This window comes from Actinia tenebrosa, unplaced genomic scaffold (genome assembly GCF_029948245.1).
Source record: "Actinia tenebrosa isolate PJP-AT-01 unplaced genomic scaffold, QUT_ActTen_1.0 PGA_scaffold8__29_contigs__length_14323225, whole genome shotgun sequence".
NCBI classification, from domain to species: Eukaryota; Metazoa; Cnidaria; class Anthozoa; order Actiniaria; family Actiniidae; genus Actinia; species Actinia tenebrosa.
Genome location: NW_028292585.1, coordinates 7,717,437 through 7,730,947, shown reverse-complemented (window position 1 = coordinate 7,730,947; position 13,511 = coordinate 7,717,437). Strand labels below are relative to the sequence as shown.

The following is a 13,511-nucleotide window of genomic DNA, read 5'->3' as shown; positions in this document are numbered from 1 at the left end:
GGATGAAGTTTTGATTGATTTTAAAGGAAGTTTGTTAGAAATTGGGATTTTTATTAGGAACCCTTGAAGGGAAAGCAAATTTTTTGCATAAAGTCACGTGGTTGAGTCCGACATAACAAAATATTAGCCAATCAGACGACGAGTAGATCAAATCGACCAAAGGCTTCACAAATCTTACTCCAATGTCGGCCAAAACATAAAATCTTTCTCCATTCAAAAAGGCTCGAAAAGCCTTCATTCTTCAGCTTGCAAAAGCTAAAGATGACGAACAATGGCTTTGGAAATTCAGGATTTGTTCACCTCGATGTTCAACAGAGTAAGTCCGTCGATTTTCTCTCGTTGTTTGGCTTGATTATCTTCAGAGCTTCAAACGGAAGACCTGTATTATCGTCGCGCTACTTATAAACAAATTCTCTTTATTTTGTTTGTATAAATGATGTATTTTTGTCTTATTCCAGCAAACTTGACAGAGGCTCAAGATGAAAAAGTTGGCTTAGAGAACTTTGAGCTCCTTAAAGTCCTCGGGACTGGAGGTAAGATGAAGTTAAAAGAGTAATAATTGAAGCAAAGGTCTTCACGTTCGTGACATTTTCACAGATCTTTCTCGTTTGATCGTATCGTTTCATTTTCCTTATTTAAAGTCCTTTGTATTTTTTGGCTGCAGCATATGGCAAGGTCTTTCTCGTCCGCAAACGCGGGGGGTTTTATACTGGAAAGTTGTTTGCAATGAAAGTGCTGAAGAAAGCGACGATCGTGCAGAAAGCAAAAACTGCCGAGCATACAAGAACAGAACGACAAGTCTTGGAAGCCGTCAGACGATGCCCTTTCTTAGTGACTTTACATTGGGCTTTCCAAACCGAAGCGAAACTTCACCTCATCATGGGTTAGTATATTAAAAATGAGTCTCTAATCAAGCTCCTTTAAGGCAATTTTTAAGAAAATCTTTCCTATAGGTCATTGAATTTATTTTTTTTAGCGTTCGTGATGAGGTGTTGCAACGAGTTTTTGCAAGACATTATTGACAACTCGATCCAATTTATTCGGAAGATAATAATCCAAACCTTTCATATTCATGATTTCCTTATTTGCCTTTCTCCTAGACTACGTTAATGGAGGAGAGCTCTTCACTCACCTTTACCAAAGGGAGAAATTCACGGAAGATGAAGTTCGTATTTACATTGGAGAAATTGTGATTGCTCTAGAACATCTACACCGGGTTAGTACGTTTAAGTGTACAGACCTTTGTTGACAGATAATTTTTGGACTATTTTTGTAAATTGATGGTAAAAATAAAAGACTATAAACATTCCCGCCTATTTGCTTACTCTTTAATACATCCCTGAAGTATTATGAATAAAAAAATCGCTTTGGATTTGGATAATTTGGATAAAAAAAGATAAATCTAAGCTTACTTCCTTCGATTTCATTCGATCATGATAAAAAGAATTTCCCGATGGAGATTTCATTGCTTTAAAAACATTATTGAGAAAAAATAATTTATAATAATATGTAATATGTTTATTTTCATAGCTTGGAATTATCTACCGCGATATTAAACTGGAAAACATTTTATTGGATTCCGAAGGCCATGCTGTCTTGACGGATTTTGGCCTCAGCAAAGAATTTTCTGCTCCTAATTCTGTAAGTAAAACGTAATCTTGAATTACTTTTATTATTTCTTACCATATTCTGGGATTAATTAATATACAGTGTATTGCCTGTCAAGTGGTTTATAGCTGTCAAGGGAAAAAAGTCGTTTATTAATTTAAAATGTCAATCGTGAGAACTTGTTATTTTTTTTAGTGTCCTTGCTAATTCTCGTTAGAAATATTGTACATTTTTTTGACATTATTTTGAGTTCCTGGTTTAATGTCAAGATTATCTTATATCAATAGGTCCAGTTTATTTATCTATTTGTTTTTTATTTATCTCCAATATGCTGTGTGTTTTAGTTTTTAGTTTTTGGATTTTAACATTGTTTTAGGATAAAGAGTTAGAATAGTTGATTGTTCTTTTCGATAGAAATATTGTGAAACCAAAAAATTGGCAACTGAAAGGTTTCCTGTATGAAATGCAGTAATTTAAAATCTCTTAAATGGGTTTCCTGTGGCACTTAAAACATACAGCAAAAACTAAAGAAATATGTTTGGAAAATCACATACATACTTGATTATATATAGTTCTTATCAGCAACTATATGCATAGAAACAAGAGCCCACAATGGACCCTTATTTGAATTTTCTTAAATACGAGGCTAACATGGAAATACAAAAGAAATGACACAAATTCCACCGAGACAAAGACAAGTTTAATTTTGCATTTTCATGTTAGCGTTGCAGCCAAGATACTGGCTGCAATCTTCCCTTTGAAATGTTTACGATTTTTTTTTCATAGGTGACATATAACAATCAAAATTCACAGATTACATAACAGCACATTTTAAACTTGTTTTGCATGTTATCTAACCTCAAATAGTACCTTGCTTGGTGCCACTAGGAATCATCCATTTGTTTTGTCAAATGAATATTTTAAATTTCCAAAGGTCTAATACTGATAAGAAGTTAGGAATTTTTTCCTATGATTAGCATTGTTTTGGTGTCATCATATAACCTCGCATATATATTTTAATGATCATGATATTTGTTATTGTTGACAGGGTGAGAGGGCATATTCATTCTGTGGTACTATTGAGTACATGGCGCCTGAAGTAGTCAAAGGTGGTAGTAAAGGACATGATAATGTGAGTAGAACCAATACCTATTGCAATAAAGGTAGTCACCAAAAACCTAGAAGCCTCTAAACGCTGAGGATCTTGAGAAACATTTCATATCAAACAAGTAAGGCTTTTGATACAAACTGCAGCTTGAAGATGCTCACAGGAGGTGAAATTGTGTCTGCTAAAAGATTTCAAGTCCATCAACAATTATCAAGCAGAACATAAAATAAATCTACCCATAATCCTTGTTGGTCTTAGATTTGTAGCTTTTCAGGTGACTAACTTTATTAAAATAAGTATATACTGAACATGGTTCATAGTCAATTAGATTTCTTTCAATACATTGGAATTTTCCTGGTTTTCTATTGTCATGGAAAACATTAACCTCAAATTAATTTAAATAACAAATATGATTAGAAATCGGCCACTTCTTTCATCCTTCCATTTATCCATCTATTCTTTTTTCATAGACACGTGATATTGATCAACACCATTTTTTGTTTTTGTCAATATTTATTGCAAACAGGTTGTTGATTGGTGGAGCCTTGGAGTATTAATGTATGAACTTCTTACTGGTGCATCTCCATTCACTGTGGATGGAGAAAAGAACAATCAATCCGAGATATCAAAGTGAGTATCAAGATGCTTGTCATAGATTCTTGGGGGGGGATTTAAAGGGATGTCCAATGGTAATGGCAGGTCTAGAATTTGTGATCTGGCATGAAAGCCTGTGGAAACCAAGCTTCACATTTATTTTTATAAAACTTCAGGCTAAAAATGTCATCATGTCTGGCCATGACCTGTGCCTTTCTGGTCATAATTTTTTGACCATTAACTTTGAGCCAGAAGCGTGTGTGTGTGTGTAAGTGTGCGTAAGTGTGCGTAAGTGTGCGTAAGTGTGCGTAAGTGTGCGTAAGTGTGTGTAAGTGTGCGTAAGTGTGCGTAAGTGTGCGTAAGTGTGAGTAAGTGTGAGTAAGTGTGAGTAAGTGTGGGTAAGTGTGCGTAAGTGTGCGTAAGTGTGCGTAAGTGTGTGTAAGAGTGTGTATGTTTGTGTATGTGTGTGTAACCGTTTGTGTGTATAAGTGTGTGCAAGTGTGTGTAAGTATGTGTAAATGTTTATAAGGGTGTGTAAGTTTGTGTGAACGTGTGTATAAGTGTGTGTGAGTAAGTGTGTGTAAGTGGGTGTGTAAGTGTGTGTAAGTGTGCGTAAGTGTGCGTAAGTGTGCGTAAGTGTACGTAAGTGTGCGTAAGTGTGTGTAAGTGTGTGTAAGTGTGTGTAAGTGTGTGTAAGTGTGCGTAAGTGTGTGTAAGTGTGTATAAGTGTGTGTAAGTTTAGTTAAATGTGCGTAAGTGTGTGTAAGTGTGTATAAGTGTGTGTAAGTTTAGTTAAATGTGCGCAAGTGTGTGTAAGTGTGTATAAGTGTGTGTAAGTTTAGTTAAATGTGCGTAAGTGTGTGTAAGTGTGTATAAGTGTGTGTAAGTTTAGTTAAATGTGCGTAAGTGTGTGTAAGTGTGTGTAAGTGTATATAAGTGTGTGTAAGTTTAGTTAAATGTGCGTAAGTGTGTGTAAGTGTGTATAAGTGTGTGTAAGTTTAGTTAAATGTGTGTTTTACGTTAAAAATGTTTTTACATTTTTCAGACGAATTCTCCACAACAATGCTCCAATGCCGCATGACTTATCCCCAGACGCTATTGATCTCCTTCGGAAGCTGCTACAGAAAGACCCAAAAGCTAGGCTTGGGGCAAAAGGGGCACATGAAATAAAGAAACATCCATTTTTTAAGGTAAAAAAAGGAAAAAGTTTATGGCAATAATAACCATGGTCATGTCGTAGAAACCTTCAAACATCACTGATGCCCAGGACTCAGTTAACTCATAGATGGAATTGTTGGGTTTTGCCGAGGGGGAAAAACTGGAGAATGCAGAGAAAAACCCTCAGATAGAGGGAGAGACCAAACAAACTTGACTCACATGTGATGCTGTGTATGGGAATCAAACCCAAGACTCCAGAGATGAGAAGCAAGGGTGCTACTGCTACGCTATCCTTTCATTCTATTCTATTCTATTCTATTCCATTCCATTCTATTCCATTCCATTCCATTCTATTCTATCCTATTCTATTCCATTTTATTCTACTTTATTCTATTCAATTCCATTTTATTCTACTATTTAATTATTATTATTATTTTTTACTCTTCTCTATCTTATTTCATTCTAATTGGCCTAGTGTTTACATAACCAGAATGATTTAAATGTCATATCAATAAATGTCTTTCTATTTTGAAAGTGTTACAGTTCATCACGCTAAAGTTTAACCATATTTAATGTATTTGCATACTTCTATGCACAGGCGTTTTCCTGTCAAATGTGTGTTTGCATGCCTTATACCAGTCAGCTTCGCATCGAAATGTGTCAGTTTAAAGTACAAAACCCATAAATAGAAGTATACAAATATATTAAATTGGTCATACTTTTGCACATCGTGCTGTAAGTTGTTATTCAAGTTTTTTACTCATACTCTTTTATCACTTTCAGTGTATTAATTGGGATGACCTTGAAGCCAAAAGAATAACAGCTCCCTTTAAACCAAGGATTAGAGATGAACTGGATGTTAGCAATTTTTCTGAAGAGTTCACGGATCTTGCACCTCTTTACTCCCCTGCAGCCGCACCCAAAACGGCAGATAGAGTCTTCAGAGTGAGTAATTATTTAATATTGATTTAGAAGCACATCATTTCTTGCTTGGTTGCCATTTACAATCAAAGGACATGAAGAGTGCCCCCTAGACTGCATTATTCAGTTCATTTCTTTCAAACCCGTTTCAAAAATGTATGCATTTACACTTAATAATGTTGTTTCAGGGATATTCCTTTGTGGCACCGTCAATAATATTTGGTGAAAATGAATTTAATGTCGCATCACAAAGACCTGAACATGGATTGGTGGACTATGCAGCAATGTTTGAAGTGAGATTCATTTTCTCATTCATTTTCCATTTCCTTGCCTCTTCTTGTTTCTTTCTGTTTGTTTTTGTGTCCTTCCTTTGTATTTCAAATCATAGTCTGTTTTTGCAGTTTAAGTTTCCTGTTTATCTTATCCCATTTCATTTCCATTTTCTCTCCTTTTCTCTTTTCTCCATTTTTTGTCTTTATTTCCATAACCCATTGCATTTCAAATCATGCTCTTTCATTTTATCCTATCCCATTTAATTTCCCCTTCTCTACAATTTTGTGTTATTTCTTCACATACTCTTTGCATATAAATAAATTCATATTTTTGCAATTTTAAGTTTCTATTCATTTTAATCCAACTAAGGTCATGTTTTGCAACAACTATTTCTCTTTGTACACAGGGATCCCATTTTTTCCAGAATTATAGAATTACAAGTGATGTACTTGGAGATGGTAGCTTCTCTACCTGCAGGTAAAAGAATGAAGAACAAATGAAGCCTTCAAATTTATTGATACCCTGAAACAACCTCTGGGCTGATCTAAGTCAGGGCATGGCTAACTCACACATTGAACCCTGAAGCAACCTCTGGGCTGATCGAAGTCAGGGCATGGCTAACTCAGACATTGAACCCTGAAGCAACCTCTCTGCTGATCGAAGTCAGGGTAGGGCTAACACTCACATTGAACCCTGAAACAATTACCTCTAGACACATCTTACTCACAGATCAAATTGGAATTTAGCTGGTTAATTTAAAAAAAAAAGAAAAGAAAAAAGAAAAACCAGAGAACCCTTGAATCAAAGAAGAGACCTAACAAACTCCACTAACTTGTGATGCTGAGTCCCGGATTCAAACCTGAGATTTCCAATGTGAGAGGCAGTGTACTATCCTTATGCCATATTTGATTGCCAATAAATACCATTTGAGAACAATATTACTTGTGTAATCACACCGCATTTTACCAAGGCATTTTTTATGGTCTTGTTTTAAACAAGACATACTTGTTTAATTCATTTTTTTTGTAAATAAAGAAAACATTGCACACATCATAATTACATAATTATAAAATAAATGATAATATTTGACTTTTTCAGACGGTGTGTTCATCTGAGAACAGGAATGGAATATGCTGTAAAAATAATAAGCAGAAGGTAAGATTTGAATATCTAACATTTATTTATCCTTTTATCGTGCAATTCAGAAAGCTGGTAAGACATTAATAATAAGTCAGTGGCAAATGCTTGAGTCACTCTCAACTGAGGATATATTTAAAGAGGAATCAGTGAGGGAGGGGGCAGTAAATGGGAAGCTCATAGAATAATGTTTAGGCCTTAAGAAAAATTGAAAATGTTATTTGTACTGACTAAAAGTATTGGCCGGTCATCGGAAAATGTCCAGCCAGAATTGGAACTTGTTTGGACAAATGTTTGCCCTGTCAATCATTTTGCCAAGTAACGTCGGTATTACTAAGTTGAAATTAATTTTGGCATTTCATCGTTACTGGTGACTGACCAGTCAATTTTGTTGGCTCAAATCATTAACTTATAATTGATGTTTTCTTAATGTATATGACATGCTTTATTGGTCATTAACCAGGTGCGACCCAACACGTGAAATCCAGTCTTTAAGAATATGTCAGGGACATCTGAATATTGTTACTCTTTATGAAGTATATAATGATGCTGTAAGTACCTTTAAGTAACTTTAAAAAATTCAAATTTGATAACACACTGGGCTATGTCTGCATTAAGTAAGGTTTAAGGACCAAATTACTAAATTCATTTAACACACTAACTTGGGGAGTGTGGAGCATGGCGGCATATGCCCCTCCACTAAAACTTTTTTTGGCAATTATTTCAATGAATAAAAACGTTTGTTTCTTTTTTTAATTTTTTCTACTCTGGGTGACCCCCAATTCCTGGGTCCTGACTAAGCTCCTCCTCAGACATAAGACACTGAGTCTGGGAAATATTGAACCTGGGTTCCTTGGTGGTAAGAGAGCCATCTCACTATATGTCTTTCCCTCCTTGCTTGTCGTCATTGATTGTTATTTTATTATGTTAGTTTCATACCTACTTAGTCATGGAGCTACTGGCTGGCGGAGAGCTGTTAGAAAGGATCCGAAAAAAGAAAACCTTTACCGAGTCTGCTGCTAGTGTTATTATGAAAAAACTAGTTTGTGCTGTGGAATATATGCACCAGAAAGGTGTTGTCCATCGAGACCTTAAACCAGAGGTAAGACTCTTAAGACTCTTAATCTAGTTATTCATGCACAAATGCAGAAAATAAATAAATGATTTATCAGGCATAGGCCTTACAACAGGATACCAAACTGTGGGTAGATATAGAAAATACTGCCTTCTCCTGTATACTGTCATGTCCCAAAAGAATATCAAAGCCAAACCAACAGCACATGCAGAAGTGATTGTGAAAAGATTGTATTATTGCTGTTGGGATGGGAAGTGGGTGGAAAGTATATGATATTATATATAAGGGACCTCGATTAAATCTTATGAACTTCGTGATATTTTTTCCTTTGCAGAATGTTTTATTTGTAGATAATTCAGAAGAATCAGAAGTAAAATTAGTAGATTTTGGTTTTGCAAGGTTAAAACCTCCTGAAAGTCAACCACTGCAGACACCTTGTTTTACTGTCAACTATGCCGCGCCAGAAGTACTAGACCAAACTGTCAATCATACTGGCTATAATGACTCATGTGATCTATGGAGTCTTGGTGTCATTTTGGTAAGATGGATGTTAAGCATTTAGGAACCCTTTTTTATGGGACGCCATATGGGTCACAATTTAGGGATCCGAGTTCTGCGTTGGGTTTGTCGTTGGACCCAACACGGCAAGCTTACTTCTGATCACAGTTTCGTGCCTATGAAGGAAAAGGTGCGCATCTATCGTTTTAACATAGGTCACGTAACCTTTAATTTTTGTACCATACTCTCACCTCCTGCGTTTAATAACACACCAGGATTCTTTTATATTTTCTTGTTTCCTCTTCCCTTTTTTTTTTTGCTGAAGCTGTCTTTTGCTTTCTTAACTTGTAACCACCTCGTTCCTGATGCTCTGCAATTAGCGCTGTTGTATGATAATTTTCTCCCATATCGATAGTTAACCCGGCGCCACCCTGAATCCATGCAAAACAACCCAATGACTCAACAACCCAACAGCCCAACGACCCAACAGCCCAACAACCCAACAGCCCAACCGCCCAACACCCAACAGCCCAACAGCCCAACAACCCAACAGCCCAACTATTACTTTTCACTATCTGCAAGCGAAAATAGATACTATATAAGTATATAAGCATCCCTTAAAGCAGCTCGATGATGCAACAAGCTCCGTGATTCCAGAAAGCTTAAATACAGGGCCTTGGTCATGATACCACTTGCCAGCCCAAGCTTGATGAGATCACACTCAATCTGTACCCCTTTGAATTAATCAGGAGTAAAATTAATCCAGTCTCCAGTAGCTCAGAGGTGAGAGCATCCAAATAGAGTATGGTCCAAGATCATGGGTTCAAATCCCATCTGTAATTCAAAAACCCTGTCTCCACACTGATAAAAATATAGAATACAGTGTGCTGTCATACTTTGATAAGTTTTGCAATGTGAAACAATGTGACTTTTTAAAAAAATTAAATTTTTTGGAAGCAGATTCAATTCTCATTTTATTCTTATTTTTGTGGTAATATCATTTGCAGTATACCATGTTATCTGGTCAAGTACCATTCCAGAGCAGTGGTAGCTGGTACAGGTCATCAGCAGGCTTTGTTATGCAAAGAATCACTCAAGGGGACATTAGATTTGAAGGTCAACAATGGCAGTCCATATCAACCCCAGCTAAAAATCTCATCCAAGGTATAAATATACCTGCAACTTAAAGACATTTTTTATTGTTATCATAATACTTTTCAGTGGCAACCCAAGTGATGGTACCACAGGTTAAGTGGATTCCCCTTTTCTTCCATGGCAGCCATTTCAGAACCTCCCCTTTAAAAAATCCTGGATCTGCCACTGCTTTGATGTAAAGTGGACTTCCTGGGATATAATGGCAAAGAGGTCATCAGCTGCCAAACAATTGGGTGTGTTCAGGGGCTTTAGGGTGTTCATTGGCTGGTCATTTTGAATGTGTTAGTTGAGGGGAGGGAGAGGTGATTTGTTAAGATTGGTGAGCAATCAACCCTCCCCCTCGGGAAGTTCTTGACACAACTTGATTGTCTTGTTGCAGTTAAAACCAAAACTACAATAGATCAGTCTGCTGACTACAGCTATAATATTGTTCTTGCCTTGCAGGATTATTGACTGTAGACCCTAAAGCAAGACTAACAATTCAAGAAGTCCTTCACCATAGCTGGTTACAAGGAGGGAACCTTTTGCCACACACACCTCTTATGACTCCAGGCATACTTGAACAAGGACACAAAAGAACTTATGTGGAGTCAGCACTAAATGTAACCTACGATGCTTTTAACAAAGCTCAGCGCCAAGGTTTTACACTGATGGAAGTGGAGAACGCTCCCCTTGCCAAGAGAAGAAAACTCAAGAAGACTACTTCAAGTGACAGTCATTCTACTACAAGCACTTGTAGTGAGCAAAGTAATTCAGGGGGGCTGTCACCACTGCAGAATAACAGATGACAATTACATGTTCAGCATGCAAATTAATGAATATTTTAATTAACAGCTGGTAGTGAACAAGTTGTTTTAGGCACAACCACTCAAAGCCTAGCCAATGCTAACAATCTAGGTTTTCATGGGATTAGTTTTATCTAGGCTACCACTTGGCTATGGAAAGCATGTTCCCTTGACAAAGTTACATGTGCTTAGCAAAGCTGTTGTCTGGAAAACAGTCAGTTGGTTAATATGTAGATAAAATAATAATTTTTATGATTTTTTAGTGTTTTAATTCTAATTTAAAGAGCGAGTCAAGACACAGGGCCAGGTACTGTAGTTTGTAGGCCCTTATTTTTTTATTTTTGTCAAAAGCAACCATAATGTTTGAATGATCACAAAAAGAAATTTAAATCCTACTCAGTTCTAAATGGACCTGAGACTTCCTAGATATTTCTAGGTTCTGGAATTACTGAGCTAAAAAGAATTAGGAAGATCAAGACCCCAGACTTAAGTGGGGAAATTATTAACAGTGGATTCCACAGAGTGGATCTTCTTCCACTAGATTCCATGTTTGTTTGTTAGATAGGAAAATTCAAAAATTATAATGGAATTCAAACTCCTTTAAATTCACTGATAGAAGAGTTATTGGATCTGCATGGTTGTATGTAATTGGAGGTGTGTGCTAAGCTTATTATAGTGATGATAAAAAAATTAATGTCCCACAAATTGGTAAGTTATTGATCCCCACATTACATTATTTATTGCATATTACATATATATGAATATTATGGTAAATGGTTGCAAGTTATTGGCTGATTGAGTTGTTACTTATGAATGGCTGACTCACAGCTATTAACAGCTGTTGAATGATCCAAGTGTCAAGTGCTTTGTTCATGACTCTCTCCTGGCTCAAGAGACTGATCAACAGTCCCCTTCACAGTTCCATTCACCATCTTGTAAGATAGCCTGGCCTTTGCATTGATCAGTGAGCTTGCAATGACATGAATAATTCTTCAAGGTGTTAAAAAAAGGTCTCTATCATTGCAAGCTAATCGTTCCTTTCCCGTCAATGCAAAGGTACGGCTACCTTTCAAGATGACGCAGGGAACTGTGAAGGGGACTAAAACTCCCAGTGCATGGTTGGCATAAAATATTAATTTGACATTTACACTTAAGCCATCAAGTAACTGGTACAATGGTGGATGATACTTGTTTTCTGGTCAAAAGAAAAACTAGTGCTTATTGTAGGTGCAGAGATTACAAAATAAATTCCATGCATGCCAGTTAGGTAAATCTACTACAACTTGTTCACTATAATGAATAATAAAATTGTAGGTTAAATAGATTTAAATACCTAGTTAGTATACACCTAAGGTTGTCAATTGATTGTAATTATTATGAATTTTAGTTCAAGTCTGGTTGTACATACAGTATTAGAGTTAGTCACTAATATCTATTAGAATTATTATTACTTATTATACTTGCATCCATCGTAGCCATTTTATTCCATGTTCAAGCAGGATTAAGGATTTTTAGTTTGTGATTTTTTAATTTTTTTAGACCTTGGAATTGGTAAAGTTTTAGGCAAGCCATGTTATTTTGAAAGTTGATTATGTGAACAGGTCGTTGGAGCTAGGCATGGATGCAAATTTACAAGCTACGTCTTGCATTAGGCTATTGTATCTAAGGAATTCTCAGAATGAGCATTTATCTGGTATTTCCAAATTAATAAAAAAGAAAAATAATTACCATATCTGGAAGCATGGTACAATTGGTAAAACTGTAAAAAAGTAAAAAAGTTTGAAGAAAATATATTCAAAACTCACGAAGATATGATTTTTGAATAATGTGAATAATTCTACAACTACTTTGCCTCCAACAAAGGTTTTCTTACGAAATTTCGATTTTTGAGAATTCATATCATCACAATTTTTGAACTTTCTTCCTTCAAATTCCTCAATTTTACTAATTTTATCATGCTCTTTTCAGGTTTTGTAACTATTCTTTTGTCCTGTGAGTTTTGCAAATTACAAGATAAAGGCTCTTTGGAAGAGATTATCAAGCAATAGACACATGATCTACTCTCATATGATCAAGATTGACAATTACCTTTTTAATTAATTAATTAATAATTTGACTCTTATTTTAGCTGGGTTTAAATGGCCACAAATAAAACTGATAAACAGTTGAATCTGAATTAAAGCCTGTTATTATTCTTTGGAATAAATGATTCATACCACAAATGATGTGTCAAGTTTTAACCTTGAATATTATATGCCTTGCATTCTGAATATAACAACATGGTTTGGATCGATTTTGGGCCATTTTCACACCTTTTGAAAAAATATCAACTATTTATGAAGGATGCAAAACAGGTCATTTTGGACCATTTTGGGGTAAAAAGCATGGACTATAGCCCATGCTTTTGATCGATTTTGGGTCATTTTCACACCTTTTGAAAAAATGTCTATTAGTTATGAAGGATGCAAAACAGGTCATTTTGGACCATTTTGGGGCAAAAAGCATGGACTATAGCCCATGGTTTTGATCAATTTTGCACCATTTTCACACCTTTTGAAAAAATGTCTATTATTTATGAAGGATGCAAAATAGGTCATTTTGGACCATTTTTGAGCAAAAAGCATGGACTATAGCCCATGGTTTTGATTGATTTTTGCACCTTTTGAAAAAAAATTTTTCTTTTTTTTTTTATTTCAATTATTTCCAAAATAGACAGCAAAGATATGTATATACTAGTATATAACATCATAAACAACTGTATGATTGGCTATTTTGAATTGTGCGTTTTGAATTGTATGATAGATTTTTGTGTCAGTCTATTTCTCACAGTAAAGTTTAAACACTTGGTTTTGGCTAGGTAAGAAAATCATGCATAAAATATAAAGAGGAAAAATTGGGGCAGCAATGCATGCAATTTTACTATGATGAATTCTGATTGGTCATGTCAGTTGCTTCGGCACATTTGTTGATAAGTGTTGATGAATACTATAGCATAAAAAATACCATGGACGTGTTGGTTTAATCTAGTTTCTTTGAAATCTTCATTTTGTCATTTTTTATTAGTATTACGTATAATAATCAAAACCATTAGACCTCTTGATTTCATCATTTTAAATAGTTCATGCATGTCCAATGCAATGCAAAGGTATAATAGCCAATCAGTCCCGGCGGGGGAGGGGGGTACAAACAGGGTATGGTT

The 13,511-nt window shown here is 35.5% G+C and overlaps 1 protein-coding gene across 1 annotated transcript; it reads left to right on the top strand.

Annotated features, from left to right (window-relative positions):
- Positions 1 to 145: 145 nt before the first annotated feature.
- LOC116307045 (ribosomal protein S6 kinase alpha-5) lies at positions 146 to 12,534 on the top strand. The gene is made up of 17 exons (XM_031717184.2): positions 146 to 316; positions 459 to 533; positions 665 to 883; positions 1,101 to 1,216; positions 1,531 to 1,641; positions 2,657 to 2,740; positions 3,243 to 3,346; positions 4,356 to 4,500; positions 5,252 to 5,413; positions 5,578 to 5,682; positions 6,069 to 6,139; positions 6,761 to 6,817; positions 7,263 to 7,350; positions 7,731 to 7,901; positions 8,209 to 8,412; positions 9,380 to 9,536; positions 9,972 to 12,534. The coding sequence occupies exons 1-17, from the start codon at positions 262 to 264 to the stop codon at positions 10,313 to 10,315; spliced, it is 2,268 nt and encodes a 755-aa protein (XP_031573044.2). The 5' UTR covers positions 146 to 261; the 3' UTR covers positions 10,316 to 12,534.
- Positions 12,535 to 13,511: the final 977 nt, after the last annotated feature.